Genomic DNA, 26,841 nt, shown 5'->3' with positions numbered 1-26,841 from the left:
TTGGCCGTATACAGAGTGCCACATACTGTTTTGAGCACTTCATACTGCATTGATGGCTTAGTCGTCCTACTACTAGACCCCTTAAATGATGGTAAACTGAGTCACAGCTCAGTGAGTTAAGTGTCCCAGAGATCATAGACGTGGATGGCTGAGCCAGGATTTGAACCTGGGAAAGGTTTTGTGTCTAGTCTCTGCATTATCCTCTATAGTCCTGAAGCAGCAGTTACTTAAGGAAGTGGGCTTGCCAGGCAGGTGGCACACACCTTTAATCCTAGTACTTGGGAGGCAGAGGCAGGCAGATCTCTGAGTTCAAGACCAGCCTGGTCTACAGAGTGAGTTCCAGGACAGCCAGGGCTACACAGAGAAACCCTGTTTAGGGGGGGGGGGGCAGGGCGAAGCAGGCTTAAACTAAAATAACGGGCACTGACCACTTTGTTAAATTCCAGGCTCACAGTTGGCCTTCCTCCGGCCTGCCACTTCCTTGCCTTTGTCCACGTTGTTTGTAGGCCTCAGGCTAGAAAATAATCCTTATTTCCTAGTGTTTATTAGATTTTCTATAAAACTCCTTGTAAACGTGGATATTTAAAGGCCCTTTAGATTTCACACATCCTGACTTTATGAAGTGTGTCACATTGCCCACTGCCCAGGAAATTTCTTCTTCAACATCACATTCCAGTCTCTGACCTAGGAGCAAATCCAACAGCAGCACCCACCCCTACTGGCACAGTTTCATAACACCTGAGCCCATGCCATACGACTTTCCTCTTCCTAGCAAAAGATAAACAAAATTTTCACTGTTAATAGCCTACTATTATTCCTAATAAATGTTTCATTTACTCTACGAATATCTTTAATATATTGTGTGTCCCAGCAGTAATTCAGTCACTATGAATGAGAGCAATAAACTCACTGGCCTGGTGGATCTTACATTTTAGGGGAAGAGACAATAAATAAGCAACAGATAAATAAATAACAGGCCTTTCTAAGTGTTAGGGCTATGAAGAAAATTACAGTTAGGTAAGGGAACAGGAAGAGGAGGATCGGGGGAATAGCTATTTCAAATAGTGTGGCCTGGAGGATGTAACATTGGAAAGGACACACAAATTCAGCGAGGCCTGTGGTCACACATTTCCACAGCAGGTCCACATCAGAGAGCAGACTTGGTGGATCCCAGAACAAGAGAAGCTCAGTATGCTGCTGCCCTGGGGGGTAGCAATGATGGGGGCTCCTGGTGATTAGAACGATCTTGGCAGCACCAGAGTTGGCATTTCATTCGAGGATAGCTGGACCAAAGCAGGATTTGGAACACAGTCGTGTAACATAATTGATGTTCTTAAATGATAAGCAGGATTTCTGCCTGGGAAAGGACTCTTTAAGCACACAAGCAGATAGGAGCTGGAGAGATGGCTCAGTGGATAAAATCACTGGCTGCTCTTCCAAAGGACCCAGAATGGGTTCCCAGCACCCACATGGCTGCTCAAAACTGTCTATAACTCTAGCTCCAGGGGATCCAATGATGTATTCTGACTTCCTCAGACACTGCAGGCATTTATACATTTATACATTGGTGCAAAATACCCATATACATAAATAAAAACAGATCCATCTTTTTTAAAAAAGAGAAGCAGAAACAAATATCAGAGGCAATGTTGCCAAATACTTTAGGAGGGGGGTGTTGAATTTGACCTGGGGGTTCATTCAGACGGTGAAATGTGGTCTGATTCAGGAAATCTCTTAAAAGTGAAGAAAAACGGAGTTTGCAAACTCAGCATGTTAAACACAGTGTAAGACAGGAAGAAAAATAAAATATCTGCTAGATTTCTGGTCTGAGCAACTGGATGACAAAGGAGCAGTTAGTGTTGACAGTTCCCAGGACTGGGACCGACTGAGAAACAGGCAGTTAGTGGAAGTTGGGGAATGAGTGGTGTAGGAGCTGGCCAAGTGCATGCGAGAGGAGTATAATCTGAATGTCACTTAAAAGGGGGCTCTGCTGGTTCAGAGTGGGACAGTGTGGTTCTGAGGGAAGGGTGTGGTCAGGATGGAGAGGGATTGGCTGTAGCAGGAAGAGGCGTGGTCAATATGGCCTTGCTATATCTGTTTTGACCCCACTGCAAGTTTTGAGGAAGACGAGAAAGAAACAAACAGAAGCCACAGTGAGCATCCAAAAATCAGGTCTCATGATCGGTAGGACATGGGAGGGAAACTAATCAATACGGTTGAGATAGCCTGAGGGGTGGAAATATTCCAAAATAGCTAGTTTCTACCCAAAGAGCCGGGGATGATGAGAGAATCAAAGAAAAAAACTGGGGGTGAGGAATTTTTCTCGTGGCAGATCATGAAGCCCCCAAAGTAGAGTTGTTTGTGGGATTCGAAATAGGTACGTAATAGTCTTCAAGTTTCAGGTATAGAAGAGGACCATGGTAAGAAGCTGGAGGTGACCAATGGCTGGCTCAGGGTTGAGAGCTTTTATCATAGCATAACAGACTGTAGAATTGAGTTCATTCTGACGGTCTTTTAAGAGAGAGAGGGAACCCACTCTGTTTTCAATCTCCTCAGCCTCCCTGGCAATTGCAATATGTGGAGCTGGCACTATTCCTGGGTAGGGACAGTAATCCCCACAGCACTGCGAACTTCAACACCTGTTCTGTGGGCCACTATGGTCCATGTCACAGTTGAAGACTGCATGGTCTAAGCAGGCCTTTCTGTAGTTCTTTATATATGAGTGTTATTACCTAACAAAAGCCTTCCTTTACAATGCTGTAGGGTTGTCATAACAGAGAAGCAAACCAAATGGTGTCAATCAATAAGAACTACAGGCTCAGACTTCAGGTAGCTGGAGGGCAGGAGACCCTGTGAGTGACAAGGCTACGCAGCTTGGAAACTCACATGCAAGATTCTACCTGGTCTGTCGCCACCTTTGCCTGCTAACTCTGCAACATTCCTTATATTAATCCAAGACATCACACCTCCTCTGTCTTTTCCATCACATGGCGTTCTTCCCGTGTGTCCTCTGTATCTCTGTGTTACCATTTCATGAATACACTGGTATACTGACTTAGGGGACCACTTGACTGTGGCGTAACTTCATCTTAGTTCATTACAGATTAAGCATCCCTTCACCCAAAGGTTCAGAGAACCCCCAAAATCTAACTTCATATATATATATATATATATATATATATATATATATATATATTATGTGTGTGTGTGTGTGTGTGTGTGTGTGTGTGTGTGTGTGTGTGTGTATGAAGTAGAAAACTCCATATCATGAACATAGTGTCATCCACAAAATTATTTAAAATATTCTATAAAATTACCTCCAGACAATGTACATAGGACATACATGAAACAAAAAAAGAAATTTTTGTAAACAGAATGTTGTTGTCTCATTCCCAAGACATCTCGCCATACAATTGTAGAAATTAAAAAAAATATATATTATTAAAAATCCAAATTTAAATATAAGTCTCAGGCATCTTGGATAAAGAACATTCAAGCCTGTTTCCAAATAAGATCTTATATAAGGCACAAGAAACATTTATTTCTTTGCTCGCTAGTTTGTTTGTTTTGGTGGGGAGACAGGCATAATTCTCCTCACAGCCCCATAGTACTCCTCTTTAGAGTGGTCACATACAGTAACATAAGCACTCAATTAAAAATAATTCGCATATATTTCCTCTTTCACTTGTAAGTTCTAGTGGGCTACAACTGTTTTAGATTGATCTCTCCTGATGGGTAAATTTGTAAAAAGATGATTTTTCTAGGTGTGAGAGCATTTTTCCACTCATCCATTACATTATGGTCTGTCTAAAATCCAGAGAAGATAAGAAATTACTTTCATACAAATACATCATCTTTTGCTTCCATGGGGCCAACAAAGCTTTGTCTGAAGGTTGATTTCAGTTTTATGTTTTCTACCAGTCTGTTGGTTGATGCTGTTTTCATTAAAAATTCTATTATTTTTTTTAAATCTATCATCAAGTTCTAAGATTAATTCATACGTTCATTTTACAAGACAAAGCTCACCCCAAAAGCTTTCTAAGTCAAAACATTTCACTCTGACAAGACAGAAAATTGGCCAAACACTCCAAAATAAACCCAAACAACTCAGCCATGTGAATGAATGATTTTTGACAAACAGATCATAAAAGATGGAAGCTGCGATACATAATAGCTCTTACACTTAAACTAATTTATACCTTTTGCCACTGGCTTTAGAAGAAAGTGCTTTCTTGATCCCATTGGTGAATTCCAAGCTCAATTTTTAAATACTGGAAGTGACCCAGATTTTCCTCTGCCCTAAAGAAAATGACCAATGCAGGTTTCTATTTCTATTTTTACCATTCAAGCTCTGGGCCTGCCTGCCAATGATAAGGAGATATCAAAGGCAAGCAAAAGAACCTCTGACACCTTTGAAGATGGACATACCCAAAGATCCCCTGTTCCATTGCATCTCTCACCCCGTCTTACTGCTCTACATCATATTATCACAGAGACCAATCCTCCAAGGACAGAGGTCCACCGAGCCTGAATCTATCCATGAATTTCTGATAACCTACTTTATGAAACATTCTAGACAGCTTTGTTTTGGTGGACAATTCATCTTCAGAGCCCTGAACTGTCACAACTTGCTATGCAACAATCTTGTTAGGAAAAATGAAGGAATGCCTTTCTTCTCACTTCCTTTCAATACTATAATACCTCAAGAAATTATTGGAACCTAAGAAGAGTCATAGATCAAAGCAAAGGTGTTGGAGAATGCACACACACACACACACACACACACACACACACACACACACACACAATTACAGATGGTTATGAGTGGACAAAACAGGATTTATCTTTTTTTGTTTTGTTTTGTTTTGTTTTTTCAAGACACAAGGTTTCTCTGTGCAGCTTTTGGAGCCTGTCCTGGAACTCACTCTGTAGACCCGGAGGGCCTTGAACTCACAAATATCCACCTGCCTCTGCCCCCCTAGTGCTGTGACTAAAGTCATGCATCACCACTGCCCACCAGGATTTATCTCTTTATAACCCTTTAGAAATGAATACAGTTAAAACTATCAAAGTGTAGTGATATGAATATTAGAGCTACAATGGTTTATAATGAGAGTAGGACAAAATGTGTGGATGTTATGTACACCTATATGTACATATACATAAGTTTATATATGTATGCATATCCATATACATATGAAAAGATAGCTATGCATTAAATTTTGTGCATTATGGCAGTCCTCTTTTCCCTCTCTGCCTGTTGACCATCAGTCCAAGAGGGCAAAGAGGCAAGGCAAAGGCTGCGACAGAAAGCTTTGTAAGTGGCCCATGAACATGAATGGAGAGAGCTCTCTGCGAGAAGGCTTTTGGTGAAACAGCTCAAGTTCATTCAGAGTATAAAGGAATATATAGGATTGAAGATCCTTAGGACAAACCCTAATTTGCATTAAGTGTCATGCTCCTACCAGGCTTACTTAGTATGTGGCAGTAGGGTCCTATAGCAGAGTCCTAGCACAAGTCTTCTTAGTAGAGATCTGTGCTAAGGCTCAAGCTAAAGATGAACCAGGCATCTAGCTTAGAGACAGCTTTTACATAAGGTGCTGCAGGCCCAGGGACATTCTCCAGATAAGGGCAGGTAGAGGCAGGATGTTCTGCTGGGGAGTGAAGGAGTCCCATATTGCCAAACTATTGATATAATCTGTCAGGCCATGGGGAAGCTACAACCTCTTCCAGTCAGCAAAGACCTTCCGACAGGACAGTACTATTTTCACCAACACAACACCATGGAGTGGCCAGCAATGTTCTCCTCAAACAAAGAGCTGATTTTTTTTTTGTCTGAAATCACACTGAGAAGATGCCAGCCCCAGGATTGCTTGAGTTCCTGACTCCAAGTTCGGCGTCTTTCTTATGCACCTCTCTGTCCCCTAGCACATGCCTGCTGGAATATAAGTTAGTCAGTATTCTGTGTCATAGACCTTTGACTCCACCAGCTGTCATTCAATTAGACTTCTCTTTTATCGCCTCTCTTTGCTCACATGAAAAATCTGAAAATGCATCCTAAATCCAATAAATTTTTCATGTCATAAAAAACACTGTTTTTAGACCATCTACATATGTTTCTACATGCATACAGATAAATACGGCATTGGTGGCATTGTCTACTGTTTTGACTGGTCATCAATTATACAATAAAAAATCAACAACTTCCCTGTTCCTGGGGAAGTGAAATGACTTTAGTGGAATGTTCAGCCCTAAAGAACAGACAATTGGTTTTATGATTTTCAGTACCCTAGAAGAGATGTGAACGGTCCTGTTACAGAAAGAAAGAAAGAAAGAAAGAAAGAAAGAAAGAAAGAAAGAAAGAAAGAAAGAAAGAAAGAAAGAAAGAAAGAGACAAAGAGAGAAAGAGAAAAAGAAAAGAGGTCCTTCCCATTGGACCTCAACCCCTTAGCATCCAGTTGCACAGGCTTGTGGCATCCTTATAGAATTGTGTGTACCTAGAACTGTTTGGTGTTCCACTTTGGGGAAACACTCGAAAATATTTGAGGAATTGTGACCTCTCTGTGAAAAGCCCAAGACTGCTAATACCTGAAGCAATGGATTAATGGTAGAACCTGAAATAGTTTCCTCTGAACAAAACAAGTCAGCCTCATGATTCTGAGAAGGGTCCTACTGAGACAGAATGAGTCTCTGTGTGTTCATGCCACAAGCCACATAAATCTCTCACACTCCCAGGACCCAAAGATCATCAAGAAAGGAGCTGTGTGTTACACAAGGAAGAGCAAGAAAGTTCACTAGGTCCTTGGTAGCAGAGAGACTTGGGAAAGAAGAAAAGAAAGATAAAATGAGACCAGCTCTCTGACCTAAAGAGAAAGGGCCTAAATGCCGGGTCCAGGTGCCTACTATCTGATCCTGTGGGCTGGAGGAAAGCCTCACTTTTGTTTGTCTGTCTGTAAAATCAGAATAAAAACGATATCTCCTTTGTGATTTGGGCAAGAAAATACTCAGCACAAGGCTTAACAGATAGAAAATAGGCTTGTCCCACAGAGTCGGGACTGTAGTGTAATAACAAATGCTTTGGTCCAAAGAAAGCAGAGTCAGGAGAGAACCAAGAATGTAGTGACAAATGTCAGCCAATTGTATCAGAAGCACACCTAGCAAGTCCGCAAATGGTTTGGTATTTAGCGGGCAAATCCACCTTCCTTTAGGCACATGCATCCTGGTGAGCCCACAGCCAGGGACTGGAGTTGGTGCTGGATGTCTCCCTTCTCACCTTGAAGCAAGACTGATTGTCATTGCCTTCATCACACTTATGTGGTTGACCTTCCTGGTCTCTATAATCCTTTCAAACTTCAAAATATTGTGTTAGGGAAAATATTCCCTAACATAGGAAAGGAAAACTATTTCCACAGTGCACCACTGGTGAGGAAAGGGATATTGGAAAACTGGGTTGTCCCCCTGTACACAGTTTTGGGTTCCAAAAGAACTGGCACATTCCCACTCCTTCTGTCCCGTAGTTGGTTGCATTCTCGTGTTTCCTATTTCAGTTTCTGGCTCCTCAAATGGCTGGCATACTCCAGGAACCTCCCTGCACAGACCCATCTGCCCATGCTCCTTGGAGCCACTGTCCTCAGGCTGGATGCCTGACCAGCTCCTGAGGGGAGCAGTCAGCAATCCTGAGAGAAGGCAAGAAGTAAGCCCTGTGCACACGTCCTGGATGGCATTTCTATTCGGAAGGAGTGAGCCCATAAGCAGGGATCAATAGTTCCACCATGAGACAATGGCTGCCAGGGGACTCTAAGAATAGAAGATGGGAAGGGAGATGCTTTTCTGTCTCCTTCCTTGTCTTAAGAAGACTACTTTCCCTGAGGTACACCTGGCCCGTCATCAAGGACATTTCTTCAAAGATTGGATCACTGGGTAGTAAAGTGACTTGCCAGAGCAGGAGGTACATGCCATAGCACGCTATCAAATATGGAACAACCTCCCACCTCAGCCCATCTGTGTAGAGCTCAGGAAGACACCAGCTCAGTAAATGAACCCGTACACAGTACCTTGTCAGGAACACACATGTGACCATGGCAACTGTGATGCTGTACCAAGGATATCCCAGGGCAAAGACAATACAAGATGGCAAGGGAAAGAGAGAGAATGAAGGGGAGAAGGGAGCGATCTTAGACACACATCTCTTCACTCATCCGCACAGCTCATGTATTGGTGACTTCCTGTATAAAAGGTACTGATGAATGAATGTGCTGAGTAAGCCAGAGGGTGTACACCTATCCCACGGAGCTCACTGTCTAGATGAGGAAGGCAGACAACATGCAGGTAACTAAACAAATGAATGGAATGGCTTCAGAGGAAGATGAATGCTCATGAAAAAGCACCTACTGTGCTGATATTAAGACTGGTACAAGCGGAGGAGACTAAATGGATTTGAGCATCAGCAAAGGCCTCAATGGGGGTATCTTATCAGTACTTGGGCCAAAATTGGGAATACCTATGAAGGAACAATACAGATAGTGTTGTTTCTAGAAGAAGGGACAACCAAAAGTAAGGCCTACGGGCCTACCATTGGGATAAAAACCCAAAGAAGGGCCGGGTGGTGGGGGCTCATGCCGTTAATCCCAGCACCCAGGAAGCAGAGGCAGGCAGATCTCTGTGAGTTAGAGGCCAGCCTGGTCTACAGAGTGAGTTCCAGGACAGCCAGGGCTACCCAGAGAAACCTTGTCTTCTTGTGCTATGTCCTAACCGCCACTGAAAGCCTCCCTCCACCAGAGGGTACTCTGCTCAGATCCTCCCCACTTGCCATCCTAGACCCATGTGCTAATCTTGATTGTTTTGTTCACAGGCTGGCTTTGGAGAGTGGACCCAGGACTTCTGAGAGCCAAGTCCAGGCCTCCATATCTTTCCCTCCACACTTCAACACCTGGCTTTGTGCCATTCCTAAAAGGACCATGCAATAAATCTTTGTTGTTTGATCATTGTTCCGTTATAAAATAAAGTGATAGAGAAATACAATAAAGAGTGAAGGATAGTTTTGTTTTGTCCTCATTCATCTGTTTCAGGACCCCGTGTCATCCAGGGTGCTCATGACGTTAAAAGGTGTGATCTCTGCTCTCTCAGGACGAGCTCAGCCCACTTAGAGAGGCAATTAAACATACAAAGGCAAAAAGGACGGTGGACATTAAACACCATTGGGGAAGGAGGGAAACACAGAGTTGCCTCCCGATAAGTCTTGGGAAATCGCAATATATGCGGTCTGCTGAAATCACTCTGGACCAGCGCTCTAGCTCTGTCACGTGCTACTGGTGTGAATTCAGATAAATGCTGCCCTTTGGGTCTCAACTCCCTCATCTGTAGAATGGGGGATACTTTCATGAAGTTCAGAGAGTAGGGAGGATTAACTGTTACTAGGTACATTTAATTCTTAGTACCATACATTGGCTGGTCAATAAGTGATAATACTCTTCAACTTATTAACATCACCATTGCTGGTGCCTCCTGCTAGTCCCACTTCAAAACTTCCTAGCTATTCCACCTTAATCAAGTAATGTTTTGCTTTGTTTTTTGTTTCTTTTTTTTTTTCTGATTTCTGTGAGAGGAGGGGCTATACTAGGACTCAAATTAGGGATTCATATGAGCTAAGCAAGCACTTTATCAACTGAGTCATATCCACAGGCCCAAGTGAGGCTAATTCTTCATGCCAATGCCTCAGTTTTCCCATCTGAAAAATGTGATAATAATAAATACATAATAATTATTATTAGGATTCACCTACAATGTTAGGGGGTTGAGACATTATATATAGCACTTTGCTATTCCCTAGTACATGGTGACTACTCAATAAACCGGGGCTATGTAGTTACACATTCTGTGTAACGTGATCTCACCATTCATAAAAGCATCAAGGGGAGGGCAGACACAGTGGAAGATTGCAAATGCCTGCAACTCCACACGGATTGCCAACACCTTTGTTTCCCAATAGAATAGCTCCACAAAGATCATTAGACATAATTAGAAAAAGTAAAATAAACTTTTAAAGTTTCTTCAAGATAGAATTTGTTGCTGAAACATTTACTCTTTAGAGATCATAAAGATGATGCTGGTGAGAACAAAGCAGAATAAAAAGAAACTAGAGCAGCAAGTCCTCTGCTGGCCATGAAGGGAACTGCAGTCTTGCTGCCAGGAGGATTGGGTGGCCTTCTGTGTAAGCAAAGGTGCCTCAGCCTCCCTACTTGTTGATAAGGAAGGAAGGAAACCAGTTCCATCCTGTGGACAATTTAAAAGATAAAACACAGAATCATGAACCATGAGATGGTTGCAGCTTATCAATAGATTAGCAATTTTTCTATAAACATAATAATGCATCCTAAAATCACCACATGCGACTTTCCAACACAGAACAAGGCAAGGCAGGACATGTGTCTAAGAATTCAGAGCCTCCACTCCCAAACTGTACCCCCAAGAAGGAAGCCCTTCTACGTCCGAGTGTAGTACAATGAGAAGAATGAGGAAACACGTGAGGGGGGCATGGGTGACACACACACAGCTTGCCTGTCACCCCTGGTACCAGTTCTGTTGACAAATCCTGGCCATGACCGATGCCGGGTATCATCACATCCTGGTTCATCTAATCCCTAGGTTTTAGGGTTCCATCCCACTGAGAGGACCACCCTCCTGAATGTCACAAAGACAGTCAGCCTCTTGTGGCTGACACAGCATAGCAGGGAATTGGATGGACTTCGTATGCATGGCTGGGTTGTGACCAGCGCTGAGGCATACAGATGCAGCCTCACCATGTCCTGGCACTTCCCTTTGTATTCAAACAAGACCACTGTGTGGACAGCCTATGGGAAAATGCAAACATTGGTATCTGAAAGAGAGGAAGGGAGGAGCAGAGCAGTCAATACACTCTGTATTGTACAATAAAGGACTGTTAGAAAGAAGTCCCAGGCCCTGGTACCTGCTGGATGCAGCCACTCTCTGAAAGAGCCAGAACCTCCTGAGCCATGGGGCTATTGCCCTTCCTGGGATGACTGACATCTTGGGCCACTCTAATCTCCTTGTTTTCCTTAGAATGTGAGAGTTGCTGTCAAGGCCACTTACATTTGTATATCTTCAAACCCCTAGGGCACTCACTATCTTCTTTTCTCTCTTTTGAGTGTGGGTGGGTGGGGGGGAATCTATTTGTATCTAAAATAATCCCCATAGATAGTATCTCTGTTGTGTCCCTAGAGGTCCAAGGGGTTAGGGTCAAAGGAGCCATCTAGAGAACACTACATTTTCTTGAATACATTGTTTTAGAGGATTTTTTTTTCTATTGAGATAGTCTGAAATCAATGCGTAGTTACAACTCCCATGAAGTCCCTACATAAAGTAAATACCAAGTCATTTCAGAGAAAGGGAAACTGGGCAGTTTAGCTTAATCTGAAGTATTCGCTAAAGAGTTCATTCGTGTATCATTGAGTAAACAGGACTTCACTGGAGCCATGACAGTTAGGTCTCCAAAGACAAAGGATCTTGGGATGTTTGCAGCCTTGCATGTTCCTTAAATCACACGTGTTTTTGAAAATGACCTCACAATTCAACTCTGTATTGCCAGTGCTCCTCCCCAACACTTTCTATCCTGTGGCTATCATGCATGCAATCCAATCTCAGTAAACCAATGGGACCAAGACATCTGGCACCAAAGCCAAGGTTAATTTCCCAAGAATCTCCACATCAGAGGATGGAAATAGTACCCTGTTGCCTGTGGTCAGTTCAGTTGACCAGTTTTGAAAACTTTACTAAAACAATGAGAGGTGGGAAGGTTTCTTGGTCTCTTAAAAATTCCAGAGAGGAAAATCTCCTATTACAATCATCCAGTGTGTGGCCCTCTTGTGAGAGGCGTGGTTTTTATCAACACTGGAAATGGAGTTAGTGCTTTAATAGCATGGTAACAGGGAGACAATCTTGCCTGTTAACTTAACACAAAAAATGTAGTCAAGATTCTTCTCCTCCTTCCCAGATGTTGCGATCCTCAACCCCAGAAATCATTCCTGACCCAACATCACACTAAAGCCTAGGGTTTTTTGGGTGCCAAGTTTTGCACACACTGATTTGGTGGATAGAGCAAAGAGAACACAGTCTTCTCAGTAAATGACATTTTCCACAGGCAAATCCGAAGGCATGGTACTAGTGTTCAAAAGCCACGTTCAGACAGAAGAACACATCTGCCTCTGCCCACCATCTCATGGAATCCAGACAGCCCAGAAAAACCTTGGTAAAACCAGGCTCAGGACGAGAGATTTTGCAGAGTCCAGTCCCTGGATGCAACTCCCAGTGGCACGGGTAGAGTGAGGCCATCACCACCAAGCCATCTCCCTGCTTTGGGACTCATTAACTTCAGAGAGAAGACAATCCATGCTGAGTCTCAGGCAAGTCCCAGGTCACCATAGCCGTTAGGCTCAGGAACAGGCAGCACTAGGACCACTGCCCTCAAAATGAGACAGCTATCCCTCACCCATAACAAATCCGAGTCGAAGAAGCCAGGTTTGGGAAACAGATCTCCCCTGGCATTGCCCTGTGATTGCCACATTCCTTGGCAGAGCAGCCAACTCATCCAGGAATTGTGCAGCGCAGGGAACTAGCGACCTCTCCACTAGCCCTGGCTTGCTCCAGTGCACACACCCGCACCCCTGTCCCAGTCCCCCAGCCCAAACAAACCATTATTTCGTAGAATGGCAGTTCCCTACCTGAGGGTGGCGCTCTCCCCCTGCCGGACTGTCACGTTGTCCATAGCTTTGGGAAAGGTGGCATCTCCGCTGCGCACCGGCACTCCTGTGGGTACAAGGAACAGCAGCCTGAGAGACACGACCACGAGGCACTTCCAGGGCAGGAACAGGTACCCACAGACCCCCATTCTCGACAGCCACAACTTCCCAGAACTCCGGCAGCAGCACGCACACGCCCCCCGGGCGAGTACAGGAAGTGGGTGGGGTAGGGAGTGAGCGCGGGGACCCAGCGATGAACTAGCGGCGACCGCGCGATGCACTGGGAGGAGGAAAGCGCGCAGACTCCTCCAAGTCTAATATTCCTCCCTCAAATCCAGCCTCAGCTTGCCAGCCTCCAAGAACCAGTTTCCACGGCACACATCCGAGGCGGACTTTCTCGTGCTGTCTGTGGCCAGGAAAGACCAGCGCAAGGCAGGCAAGCAGGCGCACAGGTGCCGGACTCAGGAGCTGCCTCTTTCCTGTAGCAGTTCAGGCATGGCACTTTGGACAGGAGTAAGCACTTTGGTATCCAACAGGGCTGTGGCTGGGTTGCATCCAGCTATCCAGATGTGGTCTGCGATTCCTCAGTGGAACAAGGGAAAATTCAGCACTTTCTTAAGTTTCCGAGCAAAGCTCGCCGCCAGAAACAATCTGGAACAATAGCAGATGGAAAGTAGAGCACGCAAGAGGCGGCACGGATGGTGCGAGGAGGCTACAGCTAAGCCGGCTTCGTGCAATCCGGACTCCGGAATCCTGCGGCAGAGCCTCGGTCAACTTCCTCGGAACCCAGATGCGCGCCGCAGCCTGGGCAGTCTCTGCAGCGCAGCAGCGAGGTTGGAGCGGCCCGGCAGGGCGACCGTGGCAGTTCCTCGCCTGTTCTCTGGCTCGCTGCAGAAGGCGAAGCGCAATCGGCACCGGAGCCGCGGACGCCAAGCTCAGCGGCCGCCCCCGGCCTCCGCGCCGCCTTCCTCCCGGGAGCAGCCCCGACGCGCGCGGGCCCCGACCGCCGGGGTTGTCATGGCAGCAGCTCCATCCCTGACCGCCACTTTCTCTCGGTGCCGACTCCAAGCAATCCGGCGGGCGGGTGGCAAGGACTGCGCGCTCATCCCGGCGGGTGCGGGGCGCGGGAGCCCACCTTAACCCCCGCCGCGCCGGGCCAGGGCAGGGCGGTGCAGCACCTCTGGCCACTGGTTTAACCATTTCTGGACTTAAAGAGCAAGCTCTTCGCAATTAAGAAGACAAAGTTACTGTGAGGTCTTAATAAGCCCTAGACATCTTAATAAGGGTCACAAACTAACTAGGAAGAGAAGAGCCTGCAGCATGCATCTGTGCACCTTTAAAATGGTCAAATTAATTCTATCAGCATTTAGAGTACAGTGTTAGGAGGATGCTTTAAATAGTCTCATTTTTATTCAACGTTATACTACCCTCTGCACTCCACCCCCCCCCAATGCTCCTTAAATCCCCATAGACTAAACACAACCATCCTAAATAGAGATTGTCCAGGTAAAAAATAAACGTGGAAATTCCAGAAGCATCTTGGTGAGTGAAATGAGCAAAATCCCATTAAGATGTTGGTCAAGTTCAACACCGCCTTTGTCAACCCTACCCCCGCCCCCGACACTGAGTATGCTTGCCAGGCAAAAGGCACACAGGCATGGGCCAATGTAAGCCACTGACTGGTTTATAAAGAAGATACTCGGGGTTCTGTGTTCACATTCTGGCATACCTGATTTCATCTCCAAGAGGTGTGGCTTTCTTTAAATCTTTGAAGCCCAAGTAAAGACTGGCTATGCCTCAGGTCCTGTGATTTCTCCCTGTCTGCTGATGGTTCCTCTGTACCCACATCATGTTTCTCCCTTCACCCCAGCTCTGATGGACCATGCCTACCTAGTCCCTGCGCAGGGAACTGAGTAGATCGGTAGAAACGGTGAGGATACGGCTGTCCTGAGCTCCCAATAATGACTTAAACTGTCCCTGGAAGTAGAGGGCGGAGGAGAGGATTCGATGGCTTTGTTTCCCCGAGCATTTCTACAGCATACAATTGGGATACTATTTTTAAAACAAACTATGAAATAATAGTGAAAATAAAAAGCTCTTCCTCAAAGAGGAACACCCAACACCAGACACCAAAACATCACTACAAAACCATGATTAACCACAGCAGGGCTGGTACCTCGGGGCCATTGACACCATTAAGTAACACCAACCATTTCCATGTGGACAGTATGTAAGGATCCCCAAGGGCACTTCTCACACAATATCCCCCTCACACCACTACACCCAAGGGGAGGGCAGAGGTCAGCTTTGGGATGCTTTAGCCAAATTCAAGGGCCACAAAGGAAGATGAGCAAGCTTGCTTTTCTATTTTTATAGTTGCCCAGACACTCCTGGGCCATGGAGTATCGAGCAACTTTGTACTGGAGGTGTCAAAATGCTTGACACCAATTCATTACTAGGCCAATTCCCTACTGCCTCCTCTGGTGACTTTGTCTGATATTAAAGTCTCAGGGAACTCATCCGCTGTTTTTGAACCCAGGGAACCTTTTGACATACAACACCAAAAATGCTGGTTGGTGACTTATGGCAATAACAAATGGCTTTTGTTTCCAAAGCCTATTTTGTCTTGTTTTTCCAGTGGGAAAACATGAAAAATCATAAATTAAACTATTTCATTCAATTGAGCTGTTCGTGAGTACAGACAGAAGGCTTGAGCTTTCTTTGCTGATTAACAGGCTTATGAGTTTAAGAATCTTCCCTGAAAGCCACCACATCCCTCCTAATAACCCACCAGGTGTCCCTCCTATGGTCCCATCACAACCCCTCTTCCTAAGTGCCACACTCAGTGGAAACAAGTCCTAGGCAATGAGGAAAGGGAAGGAACTCATTCTCGGCTTTGGAGGCATTTCCCTACAGACCCAGGCTCCAGAATGGAGAGGCTGATTCCTTTCATGACAAATTCTAATTCAGTCCCTTGCATCTAATTCCAGGTAGGTACAAATGAGCATTAGGTTTTGCATCTAGGAATGGGGATAATGACAACCAACAGCCTGTCCCAAGGGAGCTACATACATGATTAACTCTACAGGAAAAATACTTAGAAAACCATTTAAGATGGAAGAGGCTTTATTAATACATTTTTCCTGCTCCTGCTTTGTTATTATGGCTAGACAGAAAAATAATCCTCAAAGGCTCCTTGAGACACTGTCTACACTGGCCTGAATGCACTTCATCTCAGGCAGTCAGAACATCTGTCTCTGACCCCGAGGAAGAGTGCTGGCCTGCAGCATCCGGGTGACTGTCCACAGAAAGCCCATCAGAGCTCAGGTAACCCTCTGGGAGGACAAAGAAAAGCCACTCACAATCTCTGCTTTATGGACCCAGGGCTCCAAACTATTCACAAATAAAGGTTAAGAAAGTGGCCAAAGGTCAGAGATGCCCACACAATTAACAAGACGGATCAGCTTTACTCAAACCCGCTATTGAAGTGCTTTAGAAAGATGAAGATCAAAATCGCATGTCAATTGCCTTCCCATTCCCTAATCCCTAAATATAACCAGCACTTAGTGGCTTATCTTATATCCTGTCTCTGGCTTCATAAAAACTGCTGGATTTATTTTATTTTTCCCAGCATATCTGAGTTAATGAAAAAGGGATGACAGTCAGAGCAATTTCATTATTTGTGTTCTTTATAGAAACAACTTCCTCTCTGCCTCCTGGAAAGCAGACTCCTAACAAGTGCCACCTCCACCTTCTCCCCCCCATCCCCCTCTCCCCCCTCCCTTCTTTCTCACGTACACGTATACTGTACACATAAATCAACTTGTCACAGCTTGTCTCTGCACTGACAGCTGTAATTGCTTCAGGTTATAAAAATATCTTTAGGACAATACCTTTCAAGCTCTCTCTCGTTCTTCCCCCCCCCTCTCTCTCTCACACACACACACACACACAGAGAGAGGCAGATAGGAGCATATGGTGGCTTATACCTGCTGTGGCACCTGTACACTAAACTAGGGTTTGAACAAGAAGTCCTGATTGACAGGCAGCCAGCTGGGATTTTTGTTTTGCTTTGCTCTGTGTTACCTACAGCAAGGCTAGGGTGAGCTAAAGAGCTGTGGCTAGTCCACCATGCAAGAGACAGAGGAAGAGCAGTAGCTTAAGAAACACGCCAGCTCTATTTCTCTACGAAGGCGAAAGGCCCCCCTCTCCTGGTAGAGATTTCAAATAGAAGCACAGGCAAGATGAAAAATGCAGGGCAGTTAGTGAGTGGCGTGACATCCAATAGATATTGGACGATTTAATCAGAAAGAGCAGTGTAAATCTGGATAAAGAGGTGCCTCCAGGGGTGTAGGGAAGGGCTGGGCTTTGGAAAAATGCCTGCTATTTTTTGCTCCTCTATGAATACAGGATCACAATAAAAATCACTGATCATCTGGGCTACAGTCCAGCAGGTTAGGATTTCAGTGGGAAGAGCAACAGGGCAACGTGAAGAGGGGCAGGGGGCTGCACGGAGAGAAAAGGGGTCAGACAGAGAGAGATCCGAGAAGAAGGAGATGAAGAAAAGGCAGGGGCATGGCTGCCTGTCCACGGGCTTTGAAACTCATAGAACTGTCTAAGAGATGCACAAAGCAAAGAGATTGCAGTGGGGGAAAGCTGTGGAGGGCAACTGAATGAGCTAAAATCAAAGTGCCAAGAACACAAAGGGTAGGGATCCAGAGAACACATCCCAAGAGTCACAGAGGCTGGGGCAAAATTGTCTCTTATGGAAGATTTAGGTCGTAGTAAAACCTCAGACCCAGACAATCCCAGAATGATGTGTCACAAAGGATGTGAGAAGATATGCAATACATACCCTTCACTTCAAGAAGGAAGGATTGAGCCCCAGTAGGCCATAGTAGGTATAATTCTAATAATGAGCAAAGCAGGACAAGAACTCAGGACTCCTGACACCTGGTCCAGTCACCTCTCCATTGCTCCACAACTATGGACACTGCTGAAGAGATGAGCAGCAAACACTGGCTTTTGCTGCTTCATCTGGGGCCACACAGATAACCATGGAGGGGGCCACACACCGCTCATGATATCTCTGGACATCCAGGGAGTCCACTGAATTGGATGCATTCAGTAACCCAGCATGTATAGGGCCCGTGTTGAGAACTAGATAAAGAATAATGAAGGAAAGCACACTGGCTTGCCCTCTAGTTACCAGCAGTCTGAAGCTCTTGGGTTTCTCAGCAGCCATTATTTACACTGAGATTCCCAAATGTTGAAGTTCTAGTGAATCCTGACTTCTACTCAGTTGAGGAAAATAGGCTAAAATCTACCTTCTTAGGAATCAAACCTGTGGTGCCTGTCCAGATTTCTAGGCACCATATTGGCCTTTCTAGAGTCATTATTAAGAGGAAAGGAGTATACTCACCCTAATGAGAAACCAATTCTCTAGTCGGGTAAGCCCACACAGAGCATGCTGTCTACCAAGAGAGACAGACAGGTATATGCACTCAGGCACCCATTCGGTCCATATTATCCACCAACAACAACTGTGGGCTTTGGAACCAGAAAGTGCAAAAGTCAAATCCTCATGCTCTGTCTTGAGGATAGGACCCTGGGGACACAGCTGTGCTTGTAAACTAATACAATTCATGGTACCAAGCACATGGAGCTGCTATGAGGCTGTGTGAACAGATGCAGAAGTTCAGTCCAGAGTTTGGCTTCTCCTGTGTGTCTCGGGATGATATCTGGAGGGGTTGTGTTGAGATTGTCAGAAAGGACAGGGAGAAATTCATTCAGAGGACAGGAGGAGTCTAGGAGCAGAGCACAGGCCTGGGGACAGTCATAGAGTTTACATCAGGAGGGGACCTCATCCCAGAGAAAGAAAAGAAACACTACACTGGGATGTGGTAGAAACAGGAAGTGCCTCAGTCTACACACTCCAAACAGGAAGAAGAGTGACCCCACATTTCACCCCACTGTCCCATCCCTGAATAGGCTAGCCATCCAACAGCTGTCGCCTGTTCACAGAAGCTGAGGGGAAACAATCTGTGCTTGAGATCTGGCTTACTTTTTTGGTAGCTATCTAGGTACTCTGAGCTCTTCTGTTCCCGAGTACACTGGAAAAGTAGAGGTAGAGAAAACCCAGGGTTTTCCCAAGGTATAGGGGGAGAAGATACCTCCAACTCATCCTAAGTAAGCCACACCTTTAGACCCTCTTCCAGGGGCTCCTTAACCCTTTTACTATCTCTGTGCGCCTGCTGCAGACAAAGCCCCTTGAGTCTGCAAGCTCAGCTTGCTGCAGTCTCCATTTTCAGCATGTCCTTTGGTCTTCTCACCTTCCAACACTCCAGAGCACTCAGCCCCATAATCCTTCTAGAGAGGTTACCTATGGACATCAGCTTACATGAATGTACTCACCTATACACTACCTATCAAGTGTAATGTTCTCAAGAAGCAGCCCAATCACTGAGGGACTGATTTCTGATACCAGAACAGGCCTGTACATGGCAATCTCTGCAGCCTTGGACCTGGAGCACACCCAAAACCCTGTCAGGAACACATGCCTTGCATACCCCTACAGCTTTCCTCCCTCAAGAATCACCTGCTTCTGGTGTCTCTCCCTAGCCTTTTACCCACATTTTTCCTTGGAGAATTTTACTCTTTGTTCCTCAGCTAAGAGCAGAAACAGAAAAGACCAATTTCAATGAGGTGAGAATATGCTCTATAGTACACTGCTTCAATTCTACCTTTTCTTAGTAATGACTTCCACACAAATATCATTTTGGAAACCAGAACACCTGGGTTCCAGTTCTTCTCAGCCTATCAGCAGATCTCACTGCTAATTTGGAAATGTTAGGACTTTCACTTGTCAAATGAGCCAACATCCTACAGGACAGTGAGTCACTGTGAAGACCAGCCAGCTAATTCATTCCAATGAGCTAGCACGTCTCCGAAGAACAAACAGAAAGATTCCAGAGTATGATGACAACCCTTGGGAGGCAGGAATCAAGGGTCTGCAGTGGCAGTCCTAGCCTGCCACTTACTGTGCGGCAGTGCCTGGGTCTCTACCTCCTGACTTCTACCCAAGGAGCTTGGATTAGAAGCTTTCCAAGGACCCTTCCAACTCTAATAGACTGTGATTATGATGCTCCTCAGCCCTCTTCTCAGAAGCAGTTTACTCTTCAGAGTCACTTATCTGTTCCTCCTGTGCAGAAATAGCCTCTTCCTCCTGCCCTTCCACTCTCCAGTAAGCCAAGGTACCACTTCAGAGTTCAGAAAACTATCATACAAGGTAATTAATGAGCTGCCCCAGATCTAAGGCAAGCCGATGGAGGAGTCAAGATGATTAAAAGTCTTCCGATAAAGGGTTTCTTTAAGGAAAAGAAAATCCCACAATGCATCCAGCAATGTGAATCTTCAATAAATACACTGTTAATATTTAACTGGCATTTATTTAAACTTACAGTAACTGTCCTATTAAATCTAAATTAATTGCCCATTTGGGAATCTTCCCCTAAAGCCTAGCTGGGACATGGCTGTCTAGATCATAGCCTGTACTAGGCATCTAGCCATAAAAAGAATACTTGAGCCATTCTTCTAAGACTTTGCTATTGGAATAGCATGGCTGCAAGAGTGTTGGAGATAAACTAGGCTAGTAAGTTGTCTGTCCTGTGACTTTCTGGGAGCCTAATTGTCTCTGCTCTGCAGTAAGCGACTACTCTGCTTCGCTACTGTTTTTATTACGGAGAGCTACCTAAGACACACTTCAATAGAGGAATATAATGTACTTTGAATGCGGCTTCCCTCTGCCTTCTTACCCCCTTCCCACCCATCTCTGTTCCCTGAATAGCTTTACTTCTAGTGTCACGCTGTCTTATACACAGCCGATTTTATGTGCAAAATATATAAAGTCTAGGACATATAAACTGAAGAAAACACGTGGCATTTGTCTGTGGATGACTTAATTCATTTAATATGATTATCTCAGATTGCATCCATCTTCCCACAAGTGACACAACTTCATTCTTCTTTATGGCTGAATAAAATTCCTATTCTCTCTCTCTCTCTCTCTCTCTCTCTCTCTCTCTCTCTCTCTCTCTCCTCTTCCCCTCCCTCTCTCTCTCTCTCCCTTTCCCTCTTTCTCTCTGCTCTCTGCTTAGGAATATTTTTTTTTTTGAATACATGCTACTCAAGTGCCCCACCACAGACTACAGGTCAATCATGACCCCTCCCCCTCCTTTTTGGGGTTTGTGGTTTAGATTCATTCTTCTTTCTTTGGTCCCATCATCTCCCAGGCTTCATAAATAAGATATTTACACTTCACAGTCAGTTGTGTATTCATATCTGTATACATGAAGACACATAGATAGCTTGCATACACACACAAATAGAAATACACTTTCATGTGTCACAAAGAACATTTTGTAATGGTGGTCATCTATAAAAGACTTGTGAAATAATCCCTGAGCCATGCTACATTGTCGGGGTAGCCAGAGTGTAATTGGGTAGAACTGATCTTTGCTCTTCCTGGAATCAATCAATATTGTTTTATTATAAGTGTGATCCTGGCTGAACTTCTGTGATGTTATTTCACTATGATTAGAACACATTTACATTTGCCCACATGCTTGCACTCACTGGCCTCATCAGATACTTGTGCTAGTGAGGTGGGGATTTCAGACCAATACAGGTTTCAGTCACACGGGTTGGTGCTCAGGCAGCATCAGCTTCAAACAAATGTGTCCTGGCTGTCTAGAATCCAACTTTCCTCAGGGAAGTGGGAACAGGGCGAGGCAATCACAACCCTTTCTAAGATTTCTGAAGGTTTACTTAGGTTCCTCTGTGTTCTGTTTGCCTTGCAAGGCATGAAGGCAGGTGAGCTGCAGCTAAGGACAAAATGTGGAGAAGAAAGACAGGTAGGCAGAGAGGAAGGCAAGGCATCCACACTGTGTAAAAGGACTATGCCTGTTCTTAACCACTTGTGGAAGGTTTAAATTTGTCATGTTTAAAAGTCAAGTATCTTTTTCTTTTTTACTGTTTTTCTAACTAAACTCTTATACAAACCATCACTTGTTTGTGGGATTTTTTTTCCTCCCTTCAATCTCTGTCAAGTTAGACTGAAGACAGTCCAGAATCTTCACAATGCCTTCAGTTAATAAAAGAATTTCCTGCTTTTCCAAAACATCTTTCTTCTTCATTTTACTGACACTTAGAAAGTGGAGAAAAATGAATGGCATTCTGAGTTCTTTGTGTTGTTTTGTTGTCTCGTCCATTCACCCTTACTGGATGCCATTTGTTCTAGGTTTTACATAGTAGAATGTGGAAGGGCAGGGTTGATGCATCAAGATCTTGGATCTCTCTTCTCCTGGGGCTCAACCCCTTGTGGCTTTTTCCTCTCAGAAAATAACAATTTCCCTGAATCTCCTGTATACTTCTTCCTTGGAGTTTATCAGAGAGCTACAGGAATCAAGAAAGTGAGAACAGCTTCTAGAAAGTTCTAGAGTAGATTTCCCTGAACTCAGGTAGCTCTAATCATGGAGAAGAGAGAATGGGGGTATGTTGTGAGTGTACATATGAAGCAGACATAACATATGAAAATAATTTACCTCACTTTCACAACAGTTTTGACAAGGTGTCAGGATCAAAGATGCCTTAAAAAAAAGTAGATGATGAGAAGTCTCTGTTTTTTCCTCCAAGACAGAAAATTAGCTTAAAGCTAAGATGCAAATCAAGCATAGATTGACATGTTTCTATAAGGAGAAGTATTAATAAGAGATTCCTCAAAGGACAGTCGCTAGGACATTTTTTTCTTTCTTTCTTTTTCTTTTTTGTAAATGATCTGTCATTTTTCCTTCTCCAGCCGAGGAAGTCACTTTGTGATCAGTCATCACTAGTGGCTCTCTCTCCATGGTCCTAACAGTACAGTTCACAATGTGATACTATCAATGTTCCCCCACCAATAACAGGATTTTTCCACCCCCAAAAAATAATGAACCAATGTTGTCATAAAAGATACTAGAGCTATATTAGGGGAAAAAACAGAAACAAACAAAAAACATTACTTTTACTCAAAATTACTGGGACAAACCGTCCGATTTTATATTCAGTTTTACTGGGATAGGGTCTTGTTTCTGGAATGCAATGAATGAGGATAATGCCATCATGCCTCACTTTACTGTCTCCACCCTGAACTCTGCCCCCCCCCCCACACACACTACTCAGTCTCTTAACCCCTCTGTCCTTCTGTTTGTCTTTTCCCCCTCCCACATCTGCCAGGTTCTCCTTCCAAATTACATGGAACATGAACCCACCTCTCTCAGCTTCCACTTCCTCTCAATGACCCCCTTCCTCCTGAGGTCTTATCTGAATTATTGAGATCTCGCTTAGGTAGCCAGCCTTTACTGACTCTTGCCAGATACACTGCCATCTCCACACTGAGAGAAGGTTTCCTGAGTGTGGGGGCATCACTTTCCTTGATGAAGTCCGTAGTGGCTCCCTGCTGCCCTTTGAATGAAGCTTTCAATGTTTACATGGCTTCTGAGCTCCAAAGACCCATTCTTTTTGCTTTTAGCTTTATCTACTGTCAAATTTTCTCATAGCAAGCCAGGTTAGAACTTATTAAATTTGATGACTATTTTAATTTCTTAAAATTCTTCTTTCCAAGTTCTGGACCTTTATATATGTTGCTGCCCTTCTTGGAATACTGCCCTTGTATTTTTCAGGCTAAATTCTATCAGCCTTTTCAGTTCCTAATTTCTCATAGAAGGATCTATTACGTCACCACATGTTACACCCTCTGCAGCAGTATTTCTCACAACAGCCACAATATTCAGGAGAACTGAAGTTCTCTCTTTTCTGATCCATTCCTGAACCCTTAACACAAGATCTGGCCCTTAACATCTTGATGAATATTGACTGAATTTCCATGGCTGTCGCAGCTGAGGAACAAAAATCAGCAATTAAAATTATTTGCTGACAAGGCTTCCAAATCAAATAACCTTAGAAAAATGAAGGCATGCAATATAAGATAGTCGGCCCACAGCTAATGATTAAATACTAAAACCAGAAAGGACCCGAAGAAATAAAGGTAGCAGCTTAAGGATAAAAGCAGTTGTGTCTATATGGAAGGCTGTACCAGCATATGTGGTATCTCAATGGCTTGGATGAGTGTGAGGGTGATAGGTTTATTAGGTCACAGATGTTTGACATATATCTATAACCTTTGAATATGACTCCCAACAGGATTGTGACTGTCTAGAGCAGGTAAGTAGGACATCTGAATTGATGTGACCTGTTGTGACCTTTCTAATGTCATGTTCCCATTTACCCAGTGATTCAATTGTCTGCATGGATGGAGGAAGCAGCACTGTGCTCATCTTCACTTCTGTATACTTCTATTACAGCCCATTCTAGAATACAGGTGAATCCTTGGTGAAAGCAATTCTTAAATGCTGCAAGATGGTGGGGGGGCCGCAGGGGAGAATGATAGAGAGAGCAGGAGAGCTCAGCTTTAGGCAGAATTAGGTGGATACCTTAACCTCCTATTCTACACACACACACACACACACACACACACACACACACACACACACACACTTTCACTCTTAGCCACAGATGAGTGCCTCACATTCACTGTTTTCCGAACACCACTACCTGATTTAGCTCCAGCTATGCTTGGCAAACTCCTTCCACAGGCTGGGCTACTCAAGGTTGTAAACCATCTTTTAAGCCCCGGTGCTCTGCCTCACTGCCTTTCTGTGCCAGCCTACCTTCTAGGGAGTGATGGGAAGCAATTGGCATTCCACAGAATTCTTCACTTTTCATAATAGTGGAAGAGAATTATGTCAATAACCATTGAAAACAATAGACGGTGCAAAGGCCTGACACTCAGTGGGTGAGCTTCTTATGACTTGCTTCATGAGAAGCTAATAAACTAGAAATAACATCATTGGAGAAACTATAGCTTTTGCTTTCCTTTCCTCAGACATGGTGGAAGACCATGCACAGGGCTCCAGACCTTCCAAGAAAAAGCAAGCCCAAGTCCAAACTGGGAGAATTTTACAAAAGTTTTCTCCAAATAAAGGCTGGAGTAAGTTAGTAGGAGAGGATTCTGTTTCTGCTTGCCCAGCTGGGATGAACAAACTCTTGTTACATTTATTGAAAACACATAATGCAGGACTCTCTCTCTCTCTCTCTCTCTCTCTCTCTCTCTCTCTCTCTCTCTCTCTCGTGTGTGTGTGTGTGTGTGTGTGTGTGTGTGTATGTATGTGTCTGTTAGAGATAATTAAATAATTGCACAGATGATCAATAGTCACAAGTAAAATCCATGCAGAGAGGAAAAATACAGATAAGAGAAAACAAGAAAAAGGAAGGGCAAGTAACTTATAATCATGTGTCTCAGCACAGAGAGGTAAAGTATATTCAATATCAGCAACGTTTGTGTGGAGGAATTAATGAATAAAAAACTAAAAAAAAATATCTAACCTAGAACCTTGTATTTCCATCTTTCTTAGAGGCCTGTTGGCTGTACCTCCCCCAACGTAGACACTATTCAGATCACTTTCAATCTTCTAAGAGAAAGAAGAGCTTTGTGCCCTTTTCATAGCCTTCCTTAGCAGGCCAAAATAGAAGAGCTTTATAAATGAAGTTATCTAAACATTTCCAAGATAGCCACTTGGCTCTTGAGAGAGAGTTAAGTATAGTCTCATAACAAACCCACTCCAATCCCAAAATCCAACCCTGACCTGCTAGCACTTTCCATCCAAGAATAACATTAATACTAATCAGACTATTAGCCAGGGTGCTTCGTTTGAATTTGAAAAATTGGAGAAACGATCTTATAAATTATTTTCCAAGGATATCATCTTTAAGCATTAACAGCTATAACTGACTCTGAATTCTGGGAAGTGAGCATAATTACATGGAAATTGACACGACACAAATGCCAAGAATTCTGTTAACCTTTAATATCTTTTAAAAACTCCCTCCTTGTAATTATCTCTTTCTTTTGTTCTAAATGTTACTGATGAATATGTAGAGGTGTAAGCAAACAAGAGGGTCGATGGACTGTGGGATCTTTGTCTTTGGAATTCTAGAGTTCTCCAGATGTTCTGTAAGATACCAAGTGATGAATAGTACACTTGGAGTTTGGCTGGATCCAGAAGTTGTCTCCATCTTGGCATTTTCTCTGCTCTTGTTCTCTGCTCACAGTTCTCCAGGCTGGGTGGAGTTCCTTTGCAATAGGAATTATAGTGGAACTGTAGGTGTGAGTCAGTGGTTGTCTAATGCAATTCCTGACCTGTTCTGTGTCTTTACAAAAGTCACTGCACCTTTTCCGTGCTTTGGATTTCCTTTCTGTAAGTGAGTGTGATGACATTTAGCTTCAACTGCAACAATATTTGCATAGTGCTGTAAACTTTACATAAGACATTTACATCTCTTATCTCACTGGTGTCTGGGTGTCCTATGCATGCCCCCTCCTTTTCAGACTCCACCGCCATCACCAAGGTTCTCTTGTGTTCTCTTTTTCTCTATCTACAATTTTAATTAAGTCTTAACTCACTCATTGGCCTCCAGCCCTGCCTCTGCCTAAACTAGTCCTTAAGGGCCAGCACAAACTTCTTGGGATGGGAAGTTGAATGGGTGCTGATCATCACTGTACCTAGGAAGCAAGAGCTGCCCTCAGGACCATGAGGACAGTGAGATTTCATGGTCAGCAATGTGCTGACTATTCATTTGTGGATGTCAAATGCTTTCCCAATGTTTAGGTGAGCAAAACCTTTTTTCCTTCATTTCAGCCTAAAATTATATTTCATTTAACAAATAAACATACATTTTCTTGATCAGTTTTAGCATTTACTGGGCCTCCAAGAATGTATCATCTTGCAAACCATGGGAAGATTGCTTTACTCGTTCAGAACTTTGCCTAGAAGTATCACTAATTTGGGAAATCGTATCAGCGGTGGGAATGTTTATTGTGGGGTGTGAGTCACTAGTACTAAGTGTCTATGACAGCCCACTATCAGTGTAGCTACCATGTTCACGATCACTGCTCAGATAGAGGCAGCTGTGCTTCCTACATCCCATAGTA

At 44.1% G+C, this 26,841-nt stretch overlaps 1 protein-coding gene across 1 annotated transcript in view; it reads right to left on the bottom strand.

Annotated features, from left to right (window-relative positions):
- Ntm (neurotrimin) overlaps positions 1 to 26,841 on the bottom strand; it is a 982,570-nt gene that overhangs the window by 406,188 nt on the left and 549,541 nt on the right. Inside the window, 1 exon segment of the mRNA XM_028883058.2 lies at positions 12,738 to 12,822. Within this exon segment, the coding sequence (XP_028738891.1) occupies positions 12,738 to 12,822 (85 nt within the window).

Source organism: Peromyscus leucopus, chromosome 7, assembly GCF_004664715.2.
Source record: "Peromyscus leucopus breed LL Stock chromosome 7, UCI_PerLeu_2.1, whole genome shotgun sequence".
In the NCBI taxonomy this organism is placed as follows: Eukaryota; Metazoa; Chordata; class Mammalia; order Rodentia; family Cricetidae; genus Peromyscus; species Peromyscus leucopus.
This window is presented reverse-complemented; position numbering and strand designations above follow the sequence as displayed.